General features: G+C 47.1%; 1 protein-coding gene across 2 annotated transcripts; it reads left to right on the top strand.

Annotated features, from left to right (window-relative positions):
* Positions 1-26543, top strand: LOC8083756 (probable AMP deaminase). 2 transcript variants are annotated; one of them, XM_002439571.2, is made up of 20 exons: positions 1-548; positions 1213-1379; positions 4192-4381; positions 4890-5068; positions 5149-5200; positions 5288-5415; positions 5520-5699; positions 5799-5866; positions 15505-15647; positions 17219-17280; positions 17375-17488; positions 19670-19810; positions 21333-21488; positions 21564-21617; positions 21687-21797; positions 24512-24685; positions 24848-24928; positions 25175-25273; positions 25357-25485; positions 25643-26543. In XM_002439571.2, exons 1-19 carry the CDS (start codon positions 119-121, stop codon positions 25426-25428), a joined length of 2601 nt encoding a protein of 866 aa, XP_002439616.1. In that variant the 5' UTR covers positions 1-118; the 3' UTR covers positions 25429-25485; positions 25643-26543. The 2 variants fall into 2 exon arrangements, with proteins under 2 accessions (XP_002439616.1, XP_021303646.1); XM_021447971.1 differs by lacking the exon at positions 19670-19810.

Consider the following 27197-nt stretch of genomic DNA (forward strand, 5'->3'; position numbering starts at 1 on the left):
CACCACTCTCTCATGCTACTGCTGCTAATGCTAATCCCCCTCACATCCCTCTCCTAATCACTTCCTTAAACCCACGAGCCCCCCGCCTCACCGGCAGGCGGCAGGCGGCGCGGCGCCAATGGACTCCTCGGGCTCCGCCTCGTCGTACAAGCTGCAGCTCGCCCTCGCGGCGCTCGTGGGCGCCTCCTCCGCCGCCGTAGCGGCCTACTACCTGCACTACCGTGCCGTCGCGCAGGTCGCTCGCTCCGCCTCCACCAACCGCCGCAGGACCCGCCCCCCCACCCCCGCCCCCGCCGCCAGCGGCCGGAAGCTCCCTCCGCCGCGCCGCGATGCCGTCGGCTCAGCCTCGCTTCCCGACCTCTCTGCGTTCTATGATGCCGGCGGCCACGGCGGCGGCGGGCTCGCCTCCAGCGGGTACCTCGTGGAGGAGGAGGAGGAGGATGATGCGCATGGGGTCGTGGGCCCGCACGCGAACGGTGGCGCGCTCGAACACGCGGAGCTGCTGGACATCCCCCAGGGATTGCCTAGACTGAACGTGGGCCCCGACGGTATGTTGTTGTTCCCCAGTTTATGGATACGTGTGGTTGGCGTGGGTGCAGAGTACTGCAGAAGTGCAGAGTGGGGTGGATAGGATTGGGGAACTTGCTCGGAGATAGGCAGTGGAATGGCTTCCGATCGGGCGCACTGGGTATGAGTGTGACAAAATAAGATAAAAAAATGGAAATAGAACGTTGTTTGCTCACCGAATTCCTGACTATTGCGTTAAGCGCTCAACACCGAGGGCAATACTTCTTTTTTTCTTGAAGCAAGCAAATCATTAGAACGAGTGGAACTTCTAATACATTTGTATGGAGCATGTGCATACTGAATTTAAGCTTTAGGCGCCATGAAAGTCGTGGGAAGCTAACACTGCAAGTCTGCAATTGGTCATTCTTTATTGATGCACTAATATTTGTTACAATTAGTCAATATTCAAAGCCAAACTTTTAGCACCTTGCCAAGCATAATTGTATGACCTCTGTATTCTAAATCTGGATGCCATCATGCATAGCATCATAATTCATAAATAATATCTATTTAATCGACATGAGCTGTCTATAAGCTACATGACATCTTTGATACCTGTTCATCAATTTTTTTCTATGCAAGGCAGTGAAGTTTAATTTTCTTATCTCTGCAATAGCTCTTTATAGCAATGGATGGTTATTGCAGGCAGTAAACCATTTGCCCGTACAGTTTCAACTAGACGAGTTGAAATAATTAGACCTAAGTCACCCAAGTCCCCTGCTGCCAGTGCAAGTGCACTTGAGAGTGCAGATGGATCAGGTGATGCTATACAAAATAGTGACAATGGCTACATGAACACAAATGGAAACCTGGTAAGTTCCCATCATCCACTTGTTATTGTTGTTAGTTTTCTACTCCCCTCCCCTACTGCCCGCCCCATGCATGCTATATTTTGTAGGGAAAATTGGATCCTTACCATCAAAACATGATTCACGTTAGAGGCTGACCAGTTCTGTTAACTCTAAGTTATCTCTGACCATTTTGCCCTTGCATATTAGACCCCATTCTAGCGCTGTGTAACTGTACTCTAGGAGAGCATGTGGTAATAAAAATTTAGTAGGATACAAACACAATACCTCAGCAACTTATAAACACAACAATTCTAGATGCTCGTCCACTAATTTTATTCCCTTTGCAAAGCGTTGTCATTTCCCCACTGTACTAGCAAACTAGATGCTAATAGCTACAAATTTCAGAGTTTCGAAAGGAGAGAAAGATTGTTACCCTTCTATAACCTTAGAAGGATGCATACGGCTCAATTTACAGGTCGATCTTTCAGCACTAGGAGAGAGAAAACTTAGGGTTAAGAACAAGAACAACAAAAAAAGAGAGCAGGAAGAAGAAGAGCTAGGGTGCGAGGAGGAGGCAGTGGGCGCTAGGGTGCGCTGCCGGGGAGTGCACCGCCGGGGCAGCTCAGCGGCGGTGGCGGCAAGGAGATGTGCCGCTCCTTCTCTGCGCGCGAGACTTCTTTTTTCTCCGTGTGAGATGCCCTTTCTCTGCGTGCTTTTTTTTCCTCCGCGTGAGACTTAGAAGCAGCGGCGTTCACTTAGTCTCATGGGCAAAATCGGAACATGGTAAAATATGGACTGGCCAAAAAATCTGAAACTAGCGACCAGACTAACAGAAGTAGAGAAAAATGGTAAATAGCTGTAACCTTGTTACTTTTTGATGGTAAATATTTAAAACTGACTATTTTGATGGTATATATCTAAAGATTGTTCTTTCGATGGTAAGGATCCAATTTTCCCATTTTTTATGTCAATGTAGACCTTGGTATGAGTTTGCATGCAAGGAACCACTGGAATTTACACATTTGTTTTGAAATTGTAGAGATAATGCCCATGGTTTAAGTGGCTTTGTGGCTAAAAGTTTTCAGGGATTATTGAGAATGAACTGATCCATCATTTATCTGTGTTTGTAAAAATATTAACCATCATTCTTTGGATGGGAGTGTTGTGAAGTATTAGTGGACTGCCCACCTCTTCCCAATAGCTTAAGCTTTTGGGTTCACTTGGTTGGTGCATGAAACCTAACATCAACCACGTATGATTACATTTTCCAAATTATAGGGAGTTAAAACTCAAAAGGTTCTGGGAATGGATCTGTGGAGACAGAGTGACTATTCTACTGTTTTTCTTTCATTTAATGATTACAAGTCTGTAGAAAAGTTATCTCAGGCTACAAGTGAACCAATGTGGATTTCTGTGAACTATGAGACATGATTCATGACATTACAGCACTCCAACATCCCGCCATCCTGGTGAAACAACTTGTCTTTGCATTGAAATGTAATGTTGATAAGCTCCTTTACTGGATGCAATGGAGGTGGTTGCTAGGTGCTAGGGCTGAAACTAAATATATCCTCAACATGGCAGCATGCGCCAACCTGCCCCCGAGACATTTCCTGAGATAAAATAATGATGTAATTTCTTTGCTGCGGTTCATTTGAAAGGGTAGGGATGGTTTTGGCTGAAGTCTATATGAAATGAAGCTTGCTATATTGTGACGTTAACATCAAATGATCTGCATTACATTTTAGCATACAATGGTATAGGGATTTAGTGAATGACGGATACTACCTTGTCGCTGTCACCCTATCTCTGAACTCTCCTACTGTTTCAGCTGTCCCTCTATATGACTTCTAATGGGGTGAAGTTCGGAAGGTTCATTGAAAAAATCTTTACTTTTTTCTTGAATGAATGTCGTGTGTCATTTCATTTAAGAGAGAAAGAGGTACAGGGGTTAGGAATGAGGGTAAAACAGCCCCACTCAGAAACACAACACACACTCACACCAGCTAGAACAACAAACAAACTCGCACCATAGTAGAACACAATACGACAAATTGGGCAGCAGTCTACCAACCGGAGCCTAGAGGTCTGGGGGAGGGTGACCTAACAAGAAGGTCCTGAAGATTAGAGGCACCGGCCATGCACCAAAGACTACGGGTGTGTTTGGTTCCCAGCTGGAACTTGCCATACGCGCTGTGGCGTCGACACACTTGCGGTGCCAAAAATGGCCACGACACCTGTGGCGAATTTCGCTGTTGTAGATCAATGCAAAGAGCTGTGGCGTGCCTAACTTGATTTGCAATCCAAACAGCTACGTCAGCAGGTGTGGGAGCCTCAACTCTGCTGTAGCATGGTGTGGTGGAGAACCAAACACGCCCTACATTCATCAGCCACTGTTTTTTTTTTCCTCGAACACGCAGGAGAGCTAATATCATTTCATTAAGAAGAAAGGTCTGAAGCAGAGGGGAAGAAATCCCAACAACACTCACACACTCAAACACCCACAACACTCTGGAAGACTAGTAGAACATAAACTGAAAATAAAGACCAAAAGCAACACGACCAGAACTACCTCCAGACGAGCACCAAAGGATTCGCTCATAAGTGACAGCTCGCAACACCGTTGTAATGCTTGGAGTAGAGCCATTAAAAACACAGTCAAAGATTTACTCGAACAATGCATTTGTGTTTGACATTATGCTAGTTTGGTTGCTGTTATGATGCATGGACCAATTCTATACAAATACTATATTCTTCTCCCATTTGGTAGAGAAAGTGGCCGTAAAACCTCTCAGTTTATTATTATTATTATTTTGGAATATATTTTGAACAGGAAGGCGAACACAAAGGAAATGCAATTGTGGAAAATGGGGCTGCCAAACCATTAGCTGCAGCAAGCTTGATGCGGTCAAAAAGTATATCCAATGGTCTTCATGCAGTTCAACCTGACCCAGTTGCTGCAGATATTCTACGAAAAGAAGCTCAGCAAGAATCATTTATCAAGATGTTAACTACTCCAGAGGGTATGACATTGTTACTACATAATAGTTCTCAATGCTGATTTAAGGGGTGAAACAATAGCCTTTCATTTGAAACTTTGGCAGAGCTAGAAGGACTCATAGTTTTATTGTTTCACGTGCTTTGGTAAGATCACTTGCTTGAACATTGCTATGATTTTCGAGTTTTTTCTAAGCACACTCTTTTGACAGAGTGCCTAGATGCTCTAGTCCTATGCTTCAATGTAGTCATTTAGATATACAGGACTTCATAATTTGGAGTATGTCAAGAACAATAATGGAAAACCATGGTAAATTTTATTACAACTTCTACTATTGTTGGGTTTTGTGCTTGGCCAGATTCTTATTTTTCTTGTTGATTAGTTTATGATCTTTTTTATGTGAAATTTGCAGAATATAGTTCAGATACATTGAGAAACTTGTTTATTCAGCTGAAGAAAATCTATAACTGAATTGAATTTTTCTGTACAATATTTATGGAAATTTATGGAGTGGTGTTATCTATTTATGGCAGAGATTCCAACTGCTGACGAAATTGAGGTGTTCAAAATCCTTCAGAAGTGCCTCGAGTTAAGAGACTCTTATCTCTTTAGAGAAGAGGTTACTCCATGGGAGAAGGAGGCCATAAATGACCCCTGTACTCCAAAACCTAACCCCAACCCGTTCACTTATGTGCCTGAACCAAAGTCAGAGGTACCTTAGTTCTGCTTGTTGCAATCTTATGATATCCTCCCTGTTTTTGTCCTTGAGACTCCATCTAATTGTGGTTTCAGCATGTCTTCCAAATGGTTGATGGTGTTGTCCATGTTTATGCGGATAAAGATTGTACGTTCTTCTACTGGTGTACTTCACTTGCTTAACCAGATGATTTCATGATTCATCCCCCCGCCCCTTTTTTTTTTTCTGGCTCAGGTACAGAGAGCATTTATCCTGTGGCTGATGCCACAACCTTCTTCACGGACCTGCATTATATTCTCCGAGTAACGGCTGCAGGGAACACAAGAACTGTCTGCCATAATCGGTTAAATCTTCTTGAGCATGTAATCACGTTATAAAATTGTTTACCGCGTTCATATACAATGAAAAATATTTGAATGCTCTCCTGCAGTTCTTTGGATGTGATGTATTTCTTATTTCCTTTCAGAAGTTTAAATTTCATCTGATGTTAAATGCGGATAGGGAATTTCTTGCCCAGAAGACCGCACCGCATCGTGATTTTTACAATGTCAGGAAGGTTGACACTCATGTTCATCATTCAGCATGCATGAATCAAAAGCATCTGTTGAGGTTCATAAAATCCAAACTAAGGAAAGAACCTGATGAGGTATATTCATTAATTAATTGGTGAAATGACTTTCCTGGCCCTTATGGAACATGATAAAACTATCGCCTTACAAATTATTTGTGCATAATGTCTTTGTAGGTGGTCATTTTCAGAGATGGTACTTATATGACTTTAAAAGAGGTTTTTGAGAGCTTGGACTTAACTGGGTATGTTTTGGATTTCTCCTATGTTCATGTCATTAGATGTTATTTTTCTCTTGCATAGGGTCCTTTCTGTAAGAGGTACACATGGGATAAACAATAGATGAGTTGCCTATTCCTCGGTATCACAGCTAGGGTCTCCCTTGATCCAGATCTCATCGTGCCGCGGACGTTGGTTGAGCCGCTGGCATGCTTTCCAGTCAGCTGGCAACTTCACCTTTCTCTTCCTCTTATCCCTCCACCATCTCCCCCCCCCCCCCCCCCCCGCGTCATCACTGGTGTGCCACCACCACGCGGCTGCAGCACGCACTGTTGTGCCACCAATGTGCGCCTACGCCTGTGCCACTTGCATCTGCCCAGTCTACCACAGCGGGCCTAGTCGTGGCCTCCCGTGTGCACTCCACTCGCCATGAGCCTTGAGTAAAAAAAAGGGACAAGGGAGGTGCAACAGGAAGTAGGGGACTGTAGCATGGCCATGGCATTCGTTACATGTCCTGGTCCTGGTCTGGCACCAATTGGGGCGAATTCGTCTTTCACGTGGAGAACCACATGGGCAGACAGCAGTTGTGGGGCTCAGGGTGAGTGGAAATATCTGCCATGTCTGGCTCTTCCGACACTGCCTACCTACCTGGCTAATGTTGCTGCTGATGTCAAGGTGGCTCTTCTTGAGGTATACGAGGTTGAGATGGACTCTACCAGTTTGATCTCTCTGCCTACGAGACTTGGTTGTCCGAGGAGGCCTGTGCTAAGGCTATCTTGCTTGTGAGCATGAATTTGATCTGTCAGATGTGGGCTCAGCTTTGCAGCAATTACGTGATTTCTAGTAATTCAACCTTGCTCCGATCCCATGAAGGAGAATATAATTGGTGGAATATTGGATATATTGCATTGAGCCTCATGGGCTGATTATATATGGTACATAGGACTAACACCTCATGTGGATATTGTCGACGAAAGCTGGTCGGCAGTCTACCTTGGGGTATACCCACGGTAGTAGTTTATCGGTAGACGGTGCGCAAACTACGAACTCGATGGTGACGCAAGACTCGGACAAGCTTTTTATCCAGGTTCGGCCGCCGAGTTGGCGTAATACCTACGTCCTGCGTCTGGTTGTATTGATTTGTGTTGAGAGAATATGATATGATGTGTCCTCTAGGGGACCCCTGCCCCTCCTTATATATCCTGAAGGGACAGAGTTACAAGCAAATTATCCTATTTGGTACAATATCTTGTAGTCTTGCGGTGCACGCCGACCAGTCGCGCGCCGCACGTCTTCATCCTGTGGGCCGAGCCACCTCTGATGGTGCGGCCCATATAGGCCCATGAGGGTATAGGGGTTTATACCCCCACAGCTAGTCCCCGAGCACCATGTATTGTGATGTAACACGCCGTCTTGAGCTTTTTCGATCAGTGAGGCTTGACGTCTTCAATAAGTAGGAAAGTCGCCCAAACAGTTGCAACGGTATTTTGACCAACTCAAAAGACAGTTGATCAACATTGACATCGAAGAAGCAGGTTGTTCGAAGAATGCATGGTGCTCTTAATCAAAAAAGATTTCTTTCCTGGTGAAGTGTGCCCACTTTACTTTTCTGAAAAGTATAGCCTTTCAAAAAGCAAGCACATTCACCGCAAGGTGAAGTGTGCCCACTTAGTCCCCGAGTCTGGTAGTAGGTGACGTAGGCACGTGGTGCCAGGGTCAAAAGAAAAGTCCTCAAAGAAATTCTGAAACTGAGATGCATCGCCAGATGCATCGTACCGATGTAGTCCCCGAGCTTGCTGGAAGGCGAAGTATGAGCCTTGTAGCAAGGTCTAAAAAATTGAATTTATCAGTCCGTCTGCAATTGAATAGACTAATCGACCAGTCCTCGAGCATATAACGCTTGGTGGTCGGTACAGTCCCCGAATTCTCAAATTGGTGGGCTGGTCGACCAGTCCCCGAGCGTATAGTGCTCGGTGATCGGCACAGTCCCAAAAACTCTCAAATTGGTGAGCTGGTCGAACAGTCCCCAAGCGTATAGTGCTCGGTGGTCGGCACAGTCCCCGAGCACGGCGTAGGGACCGGTCGACAAGTCCTCGAGCGTGGTTGGGAACGTAAACGTGCTCGGTGGTCGGCACAGTCCCCGAGCACAGCGTAGGGACCGGTCGACAAGTCTCCGAGCGTGGTTGGGAACGTAAAAGTGCTCGGTGGTCGGCACAGTCTTCGAGCACAGCATAGAGAGTAGTCGACAAGTCTCCGAGCGTGGTTGGGAACGTAAACGTGCTCGGTGGTCGGAGCAGTCCCCGGGCACAGCGTAGGGAATAGTCGACGAGTCTCCGAGCGTAGCTTGTCGACTGGGCCAAACTCCTAAAAAATAAATATAAAGAATTGGTAGTACATGATGTATAAATAAACTTTAGATAAAAAATCAGTACTGAGATAAGTTTTAGATTTTTTGTTATAAAATTAGCACGAGTAGTTAATTCATCCTAGAGCTTGTACCAGCTCTGGTCTAGCCAACAATCAGCATGAGGTGCGGAACCTAGACATGCGTGGAATTGCCAGCCTCGCCAGAGAGCTACTGCCGACCACCCGGAACGCAGAGGGCGGATCTCATGCACGTGTAGGGAGGAGTCGGAGACAGTACCGGCTCTGGAAAACTCGTGTAGGAGAAAAAACTAGTCGGCTAACCAAAAAGTTATTTTGAAGGATAATAAAAAATATTATGCCAAAAATAAATAAAATATTAGAAGTGTACTTATCTTTGGACGAAAGTCTGGTCGGTGACGACAAAATTGTCTGGCCCTCGAGCTTTTGGACTTGTTGTCGTGACGGTGGTCGCGGTTGTCGTAGCGCCGTTCTTCGCGGCGATTATTATTGCGACTCGTGGTCAGAGCAAGTAGGCCAAACAACTTGGTTGATAGCCTGAGCAGGTCGGTGTCGTCGATCTGCCTCCCTTTGTAGCAGAGAAGCAGCGACGCGTTGTCGGCGTGGTCGGAAACGTTGCTGGTGTGGTCGAAGTCGTAGCCAGCGTGGTTGGAGCTGCAGCCGACGTCGGTGAAGAAGTGATCGGCACAGATTGGATCTACGCCTCCTTCGCGGTCGCGGTGGTGAAGCTGTTGAAGCTGACGGTGAACGTGAAGCCGCCCGCCATGGCCACGAAGTTTGGGATGATGGCCATCTTGTTCGTCTAGGAGAGCTGTACGCACACCCCCTACCTGGCGCGCCACTGTCGACGAAAGCTGGTCGGCAGTCTACCTTGGGGTATACCCACGGTAGTAGTTTATCGGTAGACGGTGCGCAAACTACGAACTCGATGGTGACGCAAGACTCGGACAAGCTTTTTATCCAGGTTCGGCCGCCGAGTTGGCGTAATACCTACGTCCTGCGTCTGGTTGTATTGATTTGTGTTGAGAGAATATGATATGATGTGTCCTCTAGGGGACCCCTGCCCCTCCTTATATATCCTGAAGGGACAGAGTTACAAGCAAAGTATCCTATTTGGTACAATATCTTGTAGTCTTGCGGTGCACGCCGACCAGTCGCGCGCCGCACGTCTTCATCCTGTGGGCCGAGCCACCTCTGATGGTGCGGCCCATATAGGCCCATGAGGGTATAGGGGTTTATACCCCCACAGATATAGAATGTGGTACTATTCCTATTTACTCTAACATTTGTAACGAGGCGATGTATCTTGCTGCTGTTGAGGAGACTCGGTCGTTTCATACCTTGACTCTACCATGGAGGACTTTCAGTTGTTTGGCATCGAGTTCTGTGGTGCGCTGTGAACGTCATCAAAGTTAGAGAGACTCCCACTTGCTGTATTGACGAGAAAGGGAGCTGCTACTGTTGTGCTCCTCTGGACCGAAGGGGGGGAGGGGGAGCAGCAGATTACATACCTAACATTTCTTCTCCCAATCCTGCTGCTACTCCTTGATATCGATCACGCCGATTTTGGCCCGAAGCTCCTAGAATGAACACACCCAAGAGACTTAGTGAAGATGTCTGCGAGCTGCTGCCCAGAGTCAACAAACTCGAGTGCAATTTGTCCTCCATCGACACAATCACAAATGAAGTGGACTGGATTCTTTGCAAGGGTGATGGTGGTCTGATAGTCCATCAACGTCGGTGCGCGAGCCTCTTCACCGGTGAGCTTGTGCAACAACCTGTAGAGCCAAACTCATTGGCACGCGGTCGTGGTCACTACGATGTACTCTGCCTAACAGGTTGACAACACAACCACCTAGGCGACAGGGGATGAGTCAAGTAGGAGGAAGTAGGAACATGCTAGAAGTGCTCTTTCGGCCCTCAACATCGCCTGCCATGTTGTCGTCGTTGTGCCGTCCTTGGGGAAGATGCCATACGGCCACAGTCACAGCTTCCCTTGATGTAAAGCAACAAGTGTTTGACCGCAACCTAATGATCCTCCCTTGGATCTTCCATGAACTTGCTCACATAGCCCACGGTAAAGGCAATTTCCGGTCGCGTGTGAGTCAGGTAGCGCAGACCATGGATGGTAGCGTGTGGCATCAACCTTTGCCATGGTGCTCGCCTTTGATAGCTTGAGCTTCTCATCCATTGGCGTCTTTGCCACGGTGCTCGCCTTTGATAGCTTGAATCTCTCCTCCATTGGTGTCTGACATGGCTTGTAGTCCGTCATGCCGCTCTGCTCCAGGAGTTTTTGTGCATATGCCCTTTGGCAGAGCGTGGTGTAGCTCCTCCCTTGCTTCACCTCGTGCTGACAGGTCAAGATCGTTCATGTACAAATGGGTCGTCATCTTGCGCTTGAAGTCGTCGATGTCCTCGTACCTTGCCTCGGTGATGATTAGCCATCCACATACACGGCGACGATGAGGTGCCCTTTCCCCGTTGTCACGTGTACAGGGCATGCTCGGTGGCACATTTGGTGAAGCCGAGAGAGCCGATGGTGGTGTTGAGCTTGATGTTCCAGGCTTCACAAACCTTCCACAACCCATAGAGGGCCTTGCATAATAGCAACACCTTGCTGCTCCTTACCCTCAATGATGAAGCACAATGGTTGCTTGATGAAGACCACCTAGGTGAGCTACTTGTTGAGGAATGTGGACTTCACGTCCATGTGGTGGACGCACCAATCCTTGCCGCCACCGACAGCAGGAGGCCCAGACTCCATCCGAGCCACCAGCATAAAGACTTCCTTGAAGTCAATGCCCCCTCTGCACGAAGCCATTTGCGATGAGTTGTGCCTTGTGCTTGGCGATGTCGCCGCACTTCACCTTGTAGACCCACTTCAACCTAATTGGCTTGCATCTGAGCGGTGGGCTGACGAGCTCCCACATCCTGTTCTCCTTGATCGCCACTGTTGATCGTGCTCGACATCAACAAAGGTTGGCGGCTCCTCCGTGCCCATCATCATCAGCTCCTCGTCATCGAGGACTCGGCTCGCTTGACTGATAGGGCTGGTGTTGCTAGTTATGTCGTTCACCGCATGGAAACACACCTCCTTTCCTTGGTGGTAGGTGTCGTCGCGTGAAGACACGTTGCTAGGTGGAGACACGAAGTGGATGGAGCTCGACAAAGGCGCCCCTTGTTCCACAATAGGTCGTTTGTGCCCAATGTGGGAAGACTTTCAGGCTTGCCAGATGTCGCTGTCTGTGGAGATGCAGCGTTGCCTAGACTTGTTGCGCTAGGATCCACCTCCTCCTTGCCTGCCACCCTAGCACCTCGGGTCACTAGGTGCTTGACGACGAAGGTGCCTTGGACGCCATTGGCTTCCCCCATGCCTCAACTTCCCTAGTCCCAGGCCGCCTTCTCATCAAAGATCCCACACAAGACAGTCACGTTGCCTTCGCGCAAATTGTAGAGCTGATAGGCTTTGCTCCCGACCTCGTAGCCTAGGAACACCATTGGTGTGCTCTTGTCCTCTAGCTTGGAGAGATGGGGCTTCGTCAACTTCACGTGCCCGATGCAACCGAACGTGCGCAAAAATGACATGTCTAGCTTCTTCCCGTACTAGGCCTCATATGGCGTCATCCCCTTCAGGTTCTTCATTGGTGTGTGGTTGAGGATGAAGACCGCCATGGAGGCGGACTCCCCCAGAACTCCATCGACATCTTCTTGGCCTTCATTATACTCCGCGCCATGTCAATCACATTCTAGTTGCGTTGCTCCACTACTATGTTCTGTCACCGCGAGTACGGTGCAGAGAGGTGCCCTACCACGCCGCGGCCAGTGCAATACTCACCGAACTCTGGTGAGGTGAACTCCCCACCTCGGTCCATTGTCAACACGCGTAGCCTCTTTCCGGACTCCGCCTCCACCCATGCCTCGCCGCCGCTTTATCCTTCCTCGACCGCAACCACATGTAGCGGCTGCAGCCGTACACCAGCAGCAAGAAGTAGCGGCGACCTCCATGCGGCTCCAGGGTGATTGGCTTGCAGAGGTCGCTGTGCACGAGCTCGAGGAGGTCGCCGGCGTGGTACTTCGCCATCTTTGGGAACGGAAACTGCAGCTTGTCGATGTGCTTGATGAGCGGGAGACCGTGCAACATCTAGCGTGCAAGGCTCCCTAGCACGTCAAATTTGAGAAGCCCAAAACAGGCATGTCACAACCATGGTTCGTCGTCTTGCCTCGCTGCCAAGCATACCGACTGCATTGGACGGAGGTCTAGCACGTACAACTGGTTCCTAGAGTGATTCACTTTGGCAAGGAGATAATGCTCGGATGTGTAGGACAACGTTGTCGATGAGGACTTAGCATCCACACTCATCAAGCTGCCCTATGTTGACGATGCTCGATTGCAGCCTTGGGATGTAGTACACGTCTATCAGCGCCCGCTGATGTTGACCGTTGACTCATTGCCAAACTTAAGGAATGCCAGCATCCAACTCCGTGAACTCCTCCTTGCTGCTGGTCATGTGGTTGCTGGTGCCGGAGTCCTGGTACCACCTCTGTGTTGTGTGTCGCTGCCTTCACACCCAAGGTAGACTTCAGCACGCAACTCGTCGAGATAGGTGCTCTGCTTCTCCATAGGTTCCGTCACCTCCACAACATTGTTTAGCACACACATGCGCCATCAGGACTGTCCGTTCGTCATCCGACACCTGTGTGGGATGCGCCTGCTTCCTTCTTGCGATTCTTGCAATTTGTGGCCCGGTGGTCGGTGCACGGCAAGTATCGCGGCTAGAGATGCACGGCCATTGCTGTCTTCCAATGTTGTGGCTTGCCACGACGTTTTCGTGCACCACTGCAGCCGAACGACCCGGAGGAGCTTGCCCTGGGCTGTTGCTCGCTCATGCAAGCCGCCTACTGTGGGGGGTCTGACCTAGGGTACCCACGGCGATGGCCGTACTGCCAGGGACGGCCCAGCTCACAGGATGGAGGTTGTGGCGCATGGCACTGCTCGGCGCACATCGCAAGATATCTCAGCGACTTGCTGGAGATAGTGTAGGATCTGTTTGGATATGCCGAATGATAGATTTCATGTAAAGATTATTTACCGATTAGTTGAAGACCTAATCGGCATGTAACCCTACCCCTGGGCTATATAAGACGGGTAGGGGACCCCTTTAGAACACATTCAATCTCATACGATAGCCAATATAAACCGACAAAACACAGGACTAGGGTATTACGTCGAGCTGACAGCCTGAACCTGTGTAATCTTATGTCTCTGTCACCACCTTGCTCCTGTTCACGCGCACCTCTCCGATCAATCTACCATTGTGGCAGGTATACCCCTCGGTGGACTGCTGACGATATTTAGTCGACACCTACTCTTCCTTGGTCAGCAGCAGCTTGCCGCTGGCCATCGTCATCGCCGTGGCTTTGACCCGGTCATCGACTGCCTTGAGGTGCCCTGTCACGTCCTCGATGGTGAGCGTGGACAGGTACATCAACGTCTCGAGTGAGAGCGCAATTTGCACATACTTGGTGGGCACCACTCGCAGATACTTGGCGACGACATCCTCCTCGTCGTTGGTGACGCCAAGCACGGCGAGCTGGCTGACCAGCAACTGCAAGCGCAGCATGAAGTCCTCCATCGCTTCCCCCTTGCGGAACGAGGGCCTCATAATCTCACTGAAGCTGCTGTGCCTTCGCCTTCTTCACGCGGTCTGAGCCCACGCACATGACCTTGAGGGCGTCCCAAGCTTGCTTCGGGTATCCTTGCTGCCAAGCGACTCCACGTGCTTCGGTGGAATGGCACGCAGGATCGCCTCCATGACAACACAGACCTCTTCATTCTTGGTGCCAGTGTCGATGGTGTGCCACAGCTTCCGCGCCTTTGACATCACCTTCATCAGCACCGCCCACTCGCCGTAGTTGGTGCGGGTGAGAATGGGGTACTGGACGCCGCCAACCTCCCTCACTGTTCAGCTGCACCACGAGCTGCTGACGCTCTGGTGATTGTGATGGCTGGCGTCCCTGCTGGTTTAGGGAGAGTGAACGACCTCCTGCTGCTCCTGATTTCGCCGGTGATCACCCAACCGCGGCTCCAATATGACTTGTTGGCCAGCTTTGTCTTAGGTCTGTAGCACCACACCCCTCTCACTCACATAGACGCTGAAGGTTGAAGATGAGGAGAACAGAGCGCGCACACACGTGAACACAAGTGAATGGGGCTGCTGAACTTAACTGGCTGCAGCTAGCCATTGTCTTCTTATAGAAGCAAAGGAATACAGTAAAAACAGAAGTAAAAAAATAAGGAGCCTTGCTGCCCATACCTAAGGCCATGCTGCACGTACTTGCTACTATTTTATCTACTATAGCCATACTCCCACTTGCTGTCCTATTGACAGAAAAGGGGGGGAGCTGCTACTGTTGTTGTGCTCGTCTGGACCGGAAAGGGGGGAGGGAGCAGCAGAAGGTACTATCTAACAGTACCTTCTGTTGTCATCTCGACCTCATCCTCCACCTTTGTTTTCCGTTTTGCCACCATCTCCATCCTCCCCACCACTGGCCGTTTTACCCCTTCCCCGCCTCTGGTATCTCCTCTCCATCTCTGGTATGTCCTTCTCGTGAGATCACTCATTGTTACACTCGTGGTCCATGACCTGTTCCACCATCCAACCCCTCTCCATCTCTTCTTGGACCTACCCAGAGTCTTCTCCAAGATTTGCTCTTTGTGATCGTAGCACTATTCATTCTCCCAATCGTCTTGGCTTCACTGCTGTTGCTTTGGTTGAGCCCACGACCTATGGGGAGGCTGCTGTCCACCAGTTGTGGCAACATGCTATGGCTGAGGAGATTGCTGCTTTGGAGCGCACTGGCACTTGGCATCTTGTGCCTTTGCCACCTCAGAGTGTTGAGGTTGAGCTGCGAGCTATGGCGGCTGTGACTACACTGGTGACCCTGGATACGGGTGTGCTTGTGAGTACACCAACTCCTCTCTCTTCTGATAGCATTGATGCAGTCAGTATTTCTCGGGATCCTGTGAAGAATGAGCTGACTATAAGCACAGGTGTTGATGCTTCCTACAAAAGATCACAGGTGCATGCTCTGGTTGTGACTCCACCATGTGTCTTGGGAGGTTTCTTCACAAAGGCACAGATACGGGCGCTCCATAGCTATTTACTTTCCAAACTTAGTGTTGTAGAGCCACCATGAGTTTGAGGGGGTATGTTATTTCTCTATTGCTAACACATGATGCTGACACTATTGTTGGCTTATAATTCTTATTTTCTCTCAGGTATGATCTGAATGTTGATTTGCTAGATGTCCATGCAGACAAAAGCACATTTCATCGTTTTGACAAATTCAACCTAAAATATAATCCATGTGGCCAAAGTAGGCTCAGAGAAATTTTCCTCAAACAAGACAATCTCATTCAAGGTATTTGTGTTGTTACAAAGCCATATATTCCCTGAAAGACTTTTTTGATTTGGCCTTTTATGCAACTTCCATTTTTTATTGCTTATTGTCATGCTCATTGTTCTATCATACTATTATAAGCCCTCCTCAACCTTTTGTTTTTTTCTCGAACACGCAGGAGAGCTGCGTATCATTATATATTAAGCAGAAGAAAAGGGGTGTAAAACCCCATAACCCAAAAACAACAACACCACACACACCGCACCTTACTCAAAAAAACCACCGCTCGCCTATTACATCAAAGAAGACTTGACCTCGACTGAGAAAGAGAGTCCTAGTCTGCACTTGGCACTAGAGCGAGGAGATGAGAAATTCTTCTAGCCCCAGCCAGACTCCATAGAAGTATCTCCTCTCCTCAACCTTTGTCATTTGGAGTCTTACAAATTTATGTTCATATAGAGTTGGAACATCTGAACTTTATTGAGCATTGTCTTGGATATTGGAGATGATCAAATTAGAGTATTAGACACAAAAAAAAAATAGTATTTTGGTTCATGGTGACAAAAGCAATATTAAGCTTTCTTTGGTAAATATTCACTGGATATGGTTTTCCAAAATAGTTTCTTGTTGCTTAGGACTGGTTGTACAACATGGTTTGCCATGTTGGTGCTACAAGCCTATGAGACAAGTACCTCGAAACATTGAGGAAATCCCTTACGTTTCAGGCTTGTAGGTTCTAACTTATTTGGAGAAAGCTTTTCACTGTTATAAACTGTTCATTTGTGATCGTATGGTTCATGTTCTTCCTGTTAGACAATTAGCATGGCTGCTAAGTGTCTCCTTGGTCTATATTAGGTCGATTTGTCACATTTTTCTTTCTCGGACATGCAGGATAGCTGCATAACTTTTATACCAAGAAGAGAGAGGGATAGAGAAACCTTTACAACATACCCACAACGCATGTATCACCAAGCTTTGAAATTATGTGCCTGTGCTAGACCTCGACAGAGGAAAAACTACCACAATCAGCAATTTGTGACGCTTATATGCTAGCTTCCTCATACAATTCCAAGAGATAATCTAAATTATAAGTTGTTTTAGTTTTTTTTCTAAATACATAGTTTGTACTATGCACCTAAGATATACGTTTGTGTCTATCAAAACTGTGTAACTAGAAAAGGCAAAATGACTTATAATTTGAAACAGAGGGAGTAGCTTCCTAACACAACTACAAGAGATATTCTAAACCCACCTTTTGTGCTCCTGAGCTTATTAACCTGTGAGCCATCACCTTTCTCTTTAGATCCCCTTCAGAAAATAGTCTTTAGATATATACGTAGGCTAAAGTGATCAAGCTGGTTGTTTGGTTTTGGTTTCTGGCTTTGTTCGACAACATGCCCAAGTTCTGTTTTGTTAAAGGCCTAGACATCATTTAAAAATGTGGTTGTTGTATAGTATGCTCGGCACTAGTTTGTTTTGGTCTGTGGAGGAATGATTCGATCATGAACCGTGATTAATCATTATATCAGCTATTCAGTTGTAACCAATATTTAATATTTTGAAATACTCACATTGCATTTGATTTAAACTAGGCCGTTTTCTTGCCGAGTTGACAAAGCAAGTTTTCTCTGACCTTTCTGCTAGCAAATATCAGGTAAATGTCAGCTGGATAACTTTTTTTTGTTTTTAATTCAGAGGCACTTCTTATTTGATATCTTGTAACTTTATGCCCTAATATGCTATTTCAGCTGGCAGAATATAGGATTTCAATCTATGGGAGGAAACAAAGTGAATGGGACCAACTTGCGAGTTGGATAGTGAACAATGAATTGCACAATGAAAATGTTGTCTGGCTGGTTCAGGTATCCTTTATTTACTTCTATTGGACTAGTTAGTTGTGGCAGTGTTTATAATTTCCTGGCACTCAGTTGAACTAATTGCTAATATACTATGTTGGATAGTTCTGTGGCTCCTGATTCCGACTGCTTTGTTCACCTCTTCCTTGTCTACTGGTAGTCTGTAGTAAAGCCTTGTCTTGTAATTGTATCTGCTATTTCTTTTAGCTATAGAGCTACTGCTGGTTTTTGTTCCACCAAAGTTATGTAATTTTAAACATCGAAAACATTGTGTTTTTGATGGGGGCAACTCCTAGCTTGGCATCGGCCTTGCTGAGCAGTGGGGAAGTTCAGTTGTGGTTGTTGTTCAGGACTTGAGGGATTTCCCTCTTTACTGCACTTGATTCTAGGGAATAAACAGTAGTGAAAGCAATGAATGTGTCGGCAGAGGGCGAGGAGCAGGGACAGATCCAGCGGTGGGCGGATGGGTTGTAGCCCCCTTACGGCCACCTTGAGGAGAGGCTGAAGCTGTCTGGACTCTGGAGGTTGAAGAAGCCACCTTGACATTTATCCTGGATCTGTCACTGGCGAGGAGCTCCAGGTGCCGGGGAAGGAGGCAGTGGAGGGCCTGTCCTGGAGGAAGTGACAAAAGCCATGGCTGGTGTTGGAGTGGGTGAGCTCCTCCATGAGCAAGTCGGAGCGGACCTCCAGGAAGGTGGGGAAGGGGCGGCCACATCTGAGATGCAACCCGACAGAGGAGTACTTGTCGTTGAGGCCACGAAGGATGTTGAGGACGAGAGTACGGTCTGAGATGAACTCCCCCAGGTCAATGAGAGCATTGGCCATGGTCTTGAAGTGCTGGCAGTACTCGGTGATGGAGAGGTCTCCTTGAACAAAGTTGCAGAACTGGGCGTCGAGGTAAAGGGTCCAAGTCTCCTGGTTGCCAAGGAACTGAGTTTCAGTGGCGAGCCAGGTGGCACGAGCAGTGGCACCATGCTCCATGACGGTCTCGACGAGGTCGTTGGAGAAATGGAGATGGTGCTGAGGATCCAGGAGCGAACCACGCAGTTCATGCGGGGCCAATCAGGGTGATCGGGAGTATGACTGTCAGTGAGGACGTGGCCTTCCAGTGAGAACTTGCCCACAGTCAAGAGGAAGGCCTCGCACCAGCACCAGCCGTGGAGGTTCCGAACAGCGGCAGCCTCGTGGAGCAGCATGGCGTTGTGAACAGATTGCAGGGACGGCTCAGGAGTAGACGAAGAGGAGCCTTCGGGAGGGGAAGCGGCAGCCGCACGCTCCTTGGTCGTGTGGGTGGGCCTGTTGCTCATGGAGGGCCAGGAGCTTGAGGGAGTCATCCGTAGCTTCCTCAATGCCGGAGTCGGCCACCGTCTTGGCCTTGGCAACAGCAGCCGTGGCGTCAGATGGCGAGCCAGGGGGAGTCCCAGGCATTGTGCAAGAGAGGGAGGGGGCGTGACTCTGGAGAGGTGTGCGTGGGGGGAGGCGCCGACCAGAGGATGGTCACGCAGGAGCAGCTGTATCATCAGGAGAGAAACTAGTCCTCTGCTACCCTGAAAGCAATGAATATTGCGTGAAATATTGTATTGATTAGATTGAAACACATGTATATATATATATATAGGGAGGGGATCGATCGGTTTATTGATTAGATTGAAACACATGTACATGTATATATATATATATATATATAGGGAGGGGATCGATCGGTTTATATAAAAAAACAAGACCGCATACAATTGCCTCGCCAATCCTAATCCAATCACATCTAAATATGGACACATGGCCCAGGCCCAATAGCATACACGGCTATAATACATATGTCTAACAAGTAGTTTTTGCAGTCTGTCTTTTATCTATTCAAACATTGTGTCGGTGGGTGTGTTATACCTGGGCCTTTTTCTCCTTTGTCTTCTTTAATATATAATGATAGTGATACGTGGCGCTCCTTCATGTTCAAGAAAAAAAATTAGTTTGTAGTCATTGTTTCTTTAGTCAATAATCTGTTGGAATACTGGACAAAAGTACTCTTGACAACAGTCTAGCTTGCAGAATGCCAAGATGAGTACTTAGCCTAAGATGTAGTAGTTCAGTAGTTCTTAACCATGGAAATATTACCTTTTTTGCCCCCAGTGAAATATTTGATGCAAAAACGATTCTTTTCTGATATATTTTGTGGACACTCTTTTGCAGATTCCACGCTTATATAACGTGTACAAGGGAATGGGTATTGTTACGTCATTCCAAAATCTTCTTGACAACATTTTCCTTCCTCTTTTTGAGGTTACTATTGATCCAGCTTCACACCCGCAGCTCCATGTCTTCCTGAAGCAGGTTGAGAAATCATTGGTTATAAAGAATATACATATCGACTGTAGTTCTGCCTTGTGTCATGCATCAACATTTCACACATCAACCATTTACTTGCTGTTGTGTGCATCTCACATGCCAGTGTTTTTTCTTCTCGAAGAGCTGCGTATCATTATATTAAGAAGAAAACAGGGGGAAAGAACCCTTACAAACACCCCAAAACTCACACCAAAGCAACTAAGAATACACGCTTGCCTGTGCTATAAAAAAGACGACCTCGACTGTGGGCCTCTTTGGTTCCCCTTGCTAAATTTTAGCCAACTAAACTTTAATCACTTTAGTAGCTGGACTTCCAAACACACTGAATAAAAAGGAGCTAAAATAGTTTAGTACCATTAGTCACCCAAGGGTAGCTAAAATAGTTTTAGCTGGCTAAAATTTAGCAAGGGAACCAAACAGGCCCTTTGTCTCACATAGGTAGCAGGCCAGCTAGGTAAGAAATACCCATGGCACCTGCAATACCCCACAAACTCATATCCTCTAAGGCAAGAGTCAAAGCCCTGGCTAGATTAGGTGAAGCTCCATCAAACACAACGATTCCTATGGTTGTTGTAAAAAAATAATTTTTTTTAAAAACGTCCCTATGGTTCCAAAGTGTCCATGCTCCCAAGATGATAGAGTTCAAGCCTTTTCTTGTCAAACGTCCACAGCCTCATTTGTTCTGGCCCACCAGCGCTCGAAAGACGCCTCTCCCTGCTGGGGCGAGAGACTTTGCATACCAATCTTTTGCAGCAGGCTGTACCAAAAATCTCATGCAAACACACAGTCTACAAGAAGATGGTTGATAGTTTCTGAATCTTGATCACAATGAAGACACCGAGTTGGATGATCAAGACCACGCCGTGCTAGTCTATCAGCTGTCCAACACCTATTATGTGCAACTAGCCACATAAAGAAGCAGCATTTGCCTGGTGCCCAAGTTTTCCAAATCCTCTCATATGGTTCAAATCTTAATGCCCCCTGAAAAAATCTGTCATATGCTGACTTTGCTTTGTACTGTCCACACAAAAAATCTCCAAATATGAGAGTCTTTCACCCCTGGCTGTAGTTCCACCTCAGATATATTATCCTATAACTCAAGGAATTCAACAATGACATCCACTGAAAGTGCACCTTGCACATACGAGATCCACTTTTGGTCCATGAGGGCTTCAATAACAGTCCATTTATTTGCCCTCCTTTTGGGATCGTGAGCAGCCAGAGTGCTAGATGAGCAATGCTTCGTCCATGAAGCCATCTATCTCTCCGAAAGAGAATATGAGCCCCATCACCAACTTGAGAGTAGACTGCTGTAGATCTGTGTGTGTGCTTCACATGCCAGTGTGTGTGTGTCTCACATGCCAGCCCACGAGTGTGTGACATGGTAAACTAATGCTAAATTTCAGCATTAGTTTTTTCAGTAATGATAATTGATAAATATGCTCACATGCATTTATCTCAGGTACGTGATATTGCAACTTCAGTTGACTCTTTCTGGGCCTTGCAGGTTGTAGGGCTGGACCTGGTTGATGATGAAAGTAAACCAGAAAGGCGTCCAACAAAGCACCACATGCCTACACCTGAACAGTGGACCAATGTGTTCAACCCTGCATTTTCATATTATGCATACTACTGCTATGCTAACTTATTCACCCTAAACAAGGTGATCATATCCTCCTCCCCTTCATCAATTTTCTCCATATTTCTCAGAGAGGTAATGGTTCTGTTCAAGTTTCAGCTGCGTGAGTCAAAGGGGATGACCACTATCAAATTCCGTCCACATGCTGGAGAGGTAAAATCTATTCCAGGTTCCTCTCTGAAAGTACAGATCATGTTTGCTCTAATGGCTATGCTCTTACAGGCTGGAGATATCGATCACTTGGCTGCAACATTTCTTCTTTGTCACAACATATCACATGGAATCAATCTAAGGAAGTCTCCTGTGCTTCAGTACTTATACTATCTTGGTCAGGTAATATGTTACCAAGTTCCATAACCCAGCATGATTTTGGTCTCTTCTGAGATGCATTCTATGGCGTTTACTTCTTCAGTACTGGTATACTCCATTCCAGTTAAAATAAGTGATGTTTTATGATGAATGCAAAATTTTCTAGTTTTTGGCAACAAATATTGAATGAATATTTAACTTGTGAAAACATATTTGGCGTGTTGGGTAGTACATTTATGAATAGTATTACTAACCTAGAGGATTTCGAGAGGTAATCCTTCCATTAGTGGGCAGACTCATATGGGCCAATAGTAGATGGGCCATCACTTAACACCCCCCTTCAAACTCAAGGTGAAAGTGGAGGACGTGAAGATGTGAAGCCGATGTTGCTCACGGGTTTGTGCTTTAGAGAACTAAGACATGTTTCTTCAGCAAAATGGATGGAGTAGCAGCAGCTGCTTACGAATAGCCTCAAAATCAGTCATCGAGCCATGACAAAATTGATGTATGAGTGTCATGTGGGGCATGCAGCTGCTGCCAGGAGTGCAGCAGTAGAGGCGCATGCAGCTGTGATCAATAGCAATTAGTGGATGGTTGGGGATTAGTAATTATGGCTGCAGCAGTACAGGAGGCCCAGGCGGCTGTGATCAATGGCATTTAGGTGATGGTTGGGAATTAGCGGGTCCAAGCCTTCACCGTCGGGCTTCAGCCGCCTCTCAGCCTCAACGTTGAACTCCACAACTCAAGGTCGCTCATCGTCGCCATGAGCCTCGCTCGTAAGCTGGAGCTCCGCGAGCAGTACGCCGCTGTCGTGCCGCCTCCCGCACCACCAAGCGACCAGCAGCAGGGCCTCCTTCCGGTGCCTCCACCATGTCTCGCTCTGCTCCGCCACCTGCCACAACTGCCGCAGCCGCCACCATCACGGTGGAGGGCCGCCCCATCAGGCCCCTGTCGATGACCGAGATGGAAGAACGCTGCCGGCTCAGCCTTTGCTTCAATTGCAACGAAAAGTTCGGGCGTGGTCACAACCAAGTGTGCCAGCGCCTGTTGTTGTTGGACCTGGCAGCGGCAGATGATGACACTGACGCCGCCTCTGTTGACCCCGCCAATCCGGCACCGAAGATGTTGCTCCACGCGGTCACTGGCGTCCACACCAACAACACTATGCAGGTGCGCCTCCAGCTGGGCGGCGTCAACGTCCATGCCCTCATCGACTCGGGCTCGATGCACATCTTCATCGCCAAGAAGGTTGCCAGCCGCACCGGTCTCCCCATGGTCTGCTGCAGCTCTGCATTCTGGCACCATTGGCTATGAACTGAGGAGCCAAGGCCCTCCTACCTTGGGTGCCAATGCCCTTGACAATGATAAATCTCTCAATGAACTGAATCTTTTTGGCACAGCAGTCGGAACACCCCTGCTCACACTTTGGAACCATGGACATGGAGAGAAAAGGTTCTATGACACGATCAAAAGCGGTGTAGTAGTTATGAACATCTCATTTTGCGAAGATCATGAAGTCCTTGCATGAGAGTAAGGAGAAGAGCACCACTGTTCTGAACATATCGCGCCCCTTCAAATAGTCCCACATCTCCTTAGCAGACTCATGATTCTCAAGACTCATCATCAAAGAAGACTTCATACTGGTGACAGTGGCACTCATCACACAACCATCAGCATCAGTCAGTCAAATGAGATACAAGACCATGGCCCCTCAAAACGGTCTTGACAGAGAATTACTAGGGCCCTCAAGTTTCATAGGGAAAACAATCACATTTGGCTGTAGCATTGTGATACCAGGGAACAGCAAAAAACAATAGACCAGAGCAGAGATCCTTCAGAACAGAGCAGCAGCATGAGTCCTAGAAAAGAGGAAGCAGCAGCAGCAATCCTTCGGAACAGAGCAGCACGGGTCCCAGAACTGAGGAAGCAGCAGTCTCACACACAGACAGGCAACCACACCTTCTCTGGTCCACGAGCATGGGCAGACGTTGGAGAGGCAGCGGATGGACGGCTGGCAAATGAAGTCGGGGTCACGGACGATGGCAACGGAGGGCCCTTGCGCACGCGTGATGATGAGTAGAGACGAGCAGACAGTGCGTCCCACACAGACAGCACCAACGAGCCAAGCGGACGACTCCGCGCATGGGCGGAGCTACATATATTATTGTGGGTGCGGCCGCACCCACGAAAAAAATAAAAAACAGTGATAAATGTCAAATGTTCACCATATTTGCACCCATAAATTATAAAGTCTTGCACCCACAAGGTAAGCGCACCCCCCTCAAATTTGTTCTAGCTCCGCCACTGACTCCGCGGGTGGGTGTGCTGTGTGTGGACGGGCAACAGCTTCGTGGGTGGGAGCTGCACAGACGGCTGCGTGGGCGCAACCTGGTGCGCGCACATACGAAGTAGATCCCCGGGAAGAAAAAAAAATAGGGTTGTATGGGTGGATTAGATTAGGCTAACCCTAACCTAGCTTTGGTAGGCTACTGACCTGGGGATTCGAGAGGTAATCACTCCATCAGTGGCACTCTGTATGAGAGTAGATGGGCCTTCACTTAACAAATAGAGCTTAACAGTCAATGATGTGTTTCGGGGACTATAATGTTTATTAAAATTTCCCATGTTTAGTGGCTGGAAGCAACACCAGTAAATGGCATAAGATTTTGCACTTTTCAGTTTCTGATTTTTGAATGATGATGTTCTTCTTTCCAACCTGTTACTTTAAATTTTGTCAGATTGGTCTGGCGATGTCGCCATTGAGCAACAACTCCTTGTTTCTTGACTATCATCGCAACCCTTTTCCAACGTTCTTCCAACGAGGTCTGAATGTCTCATTATCTACGGATGACCCTTTGCAAATTCACCTGACAAAAGAACCATTGGTGGAAGAATACAGCATTGCTGCTTCGGTACTCCCTACTTCCCTTGCTTTTTTGCTCTTTTGTCATTGTCCTTTCACACATGCAGCATGAGATTTGTGTGCATGCGTATGCAGCACACCTTTATGCATAGATACTATGCTACCCATGCCAAAAGGGATGAGCGACTAACGTCCATTTTGATTGTTTCAGCTGTGGAAGCTCAGTTCTTGTGATTTATGTGAAATTGCAAGGAACTCCGTTTATCAATCTGGATTTTCACATGCTCAAAAGGTGAGCTATCTTTTGCTACTCTGGAAATACTTCAATGTGTGTTCCACGCCTGATACCTTCACTTTAGTTATAGAGTGATGGTATGAAATGGGGCCTTCAGCATGCTTTTTTTTTTTTTGACAACTCTTCAGCATGCATTGAAGCCCTCTCTTTAGACGCTGGAACTATATTAGAGAAGATCCTTACCTGCTTAGTATAAATGTGTGCAAAGCACACAGCTAATAATAATCATATGATCTTTGGCAGTCTCACTGGATTGGCAAGAACTACTTCAAAAGAGGACTTGCTGGAAATGACATTCACAGAACGAATGTACCACACATCAGGGTTCAATTTAGAGAAATGGTATATAAATTTTGTTCTCGCTTTATTGTCTTGGCAAGTAGTATTTTGGTGAAATCTGACTTGTAAACTGTTGTCCTTTCCAGATCTGGAGAAATGAAATGAAACTAGTTTACTCTGACAATGAGATCTTAATACCAGACGAGCTGGATCTGTAAGATGTCCGGCCTCATGTATAACCTGTAGTGGCAATGGGAATTATACTTCATGTTTTGGTATGCTTTCCCTTTCTATGGTAGATTCAACTTTGAACTTCAATCTTGCTGTAGTTTTCATCCAATTGATGTCTCTCGCCAAAAAGTTTTCGATATTACCTGTATATAAACAGGAAGTGCAGAGAATAATAATATACACTTTCTTTCAACCTTGCAGTTGCTGGAAGTCAGCATGAGAAGCGATGTGATCAAGAGTGTCTCCAAACCCTATTGAGGAAAACCTCCAGAAATGCCCCAAGCACGCCAAGGGATGCAATAATGTGGCAAAGTGAAGCAGCAGAGATTTGTGCTAGAGTTGCATTATAGCATTATAGGGTGTCCCCTGTCCCCCCTCGTTTGTAAGCATGTACTCGAAGTGGTTGTACTCTGGTTGGATCCTATAGGGTGAGAATAAAGTGCTGCCGGTTGTTTTGCTGCCCAGATGAAAATGGAATCGAACCAGATGAGGAGGCAATTAGATAATTAAGTAAAGCCGGTTGTTTGCCCAGATGAAAACAGCAACCGAACAAGAATAGCAGGCAGTTAATGCGCAGATGAAGAGGATGCTGTCATGACATAGTTCCTAGTACCAATGATGTCAACACGTCTATGGGTCTGGTGTGATGAGTATTGAGTAGTTGTGGTCCATTTTCTTGAATGATCCGAGAACTTGATAACTACTGATACGCAACCTGACGACGAGGCAGTGCACCGTGAGTTCGGCACATGCAATGAACTGCCGGCACAATTACCCTTCCATGCACCAAAGGAGCTAGCCCACGCAATCAGCCATAAAAGTCATGAAAGCACAAACTGGAGCACTGTAATTCGGCGTTCTACAACTCCGGAAGGAAAGAAGAAGTTTTGCAAGCCTCTCAAGACTTCACGAGTGGTTGTTCTCAACGTAACATAAGTGTTTACATGAAATTTGATTAAGGATGGGAATGGTCCTTCAAATGGATACCTGTGGTTCTTCTCTAATGTAATTTAATGAACTAAATAAACAATTTCTCTCCTCATTTTTTTTCATTTAGTTCATTTAGTTACAAAGAAGAAGCGCGAGTATCCATTTGGAGCACCGTCATCATCCTTAAATTTGATAGCCAAAAGGTCCCTCCCACATCATGTTACAAGCATACTTATAGCTGAAGAGCATCTCCAAAAGTTTTGCATAATTAAGTTGGCATTTATTGTTGTTTACAAACTCCCAAAACAAAATGCAAAGCCTAAAAATAGGCTATCTCTAAGGGTTTTGCATAATTAAGTTGGCAATTAGCCAAAGCGGACCCAGCTGTGATTTTTTTCCTTTGCGCACGCTCACGATCGTCTTCCCGCACAACTTTTCTTCTCGCGCGTAAAGTCGCCACTGTTTCTCGCGTTTTCCTCACAGGTCGCGTCGCCAGTTCTTCCTGCTCCCCACCGCTCGTTACAGGTGCAGTCGCGACGACTCGTATCAGACTCGTATTAGATTCGTATCAAGTTCTACAGCGGACGACGACGATGGTGTTGCTCGCGATCGGCAGTGGACGGCGGGGGGGTTTTGTCACGATCGATGGACCATATATGGCGCGAAGAAAGTTCGGGTCGTGCAGGGGACCGGGAGACACGCTCGATCGGCCTTTTGCCAAGTTGTGCGCGGCTTGGCATATATGCCAAGTTTGCTCTCTCATTTGCCAAGTTGACCAAAATGCAAACTCCAAATGCAAAATCATTGGATATCTCTTTTTTGTGAT

This window comes from Sorghum bicolor, chromosome 9, assembly GCF_000003195.3.
Source record: "Sorghum bicolor cultivar BTx623 chromosome 9, Sorghum_bicolor_NCBIv3, whole genome shotgun sequence".
NCBI lineage: Eukaryota > Viridiplantae > Streptophyta > Magnoliopsida > Poales > Poaceae > Sorghum > Sorghum bicolor.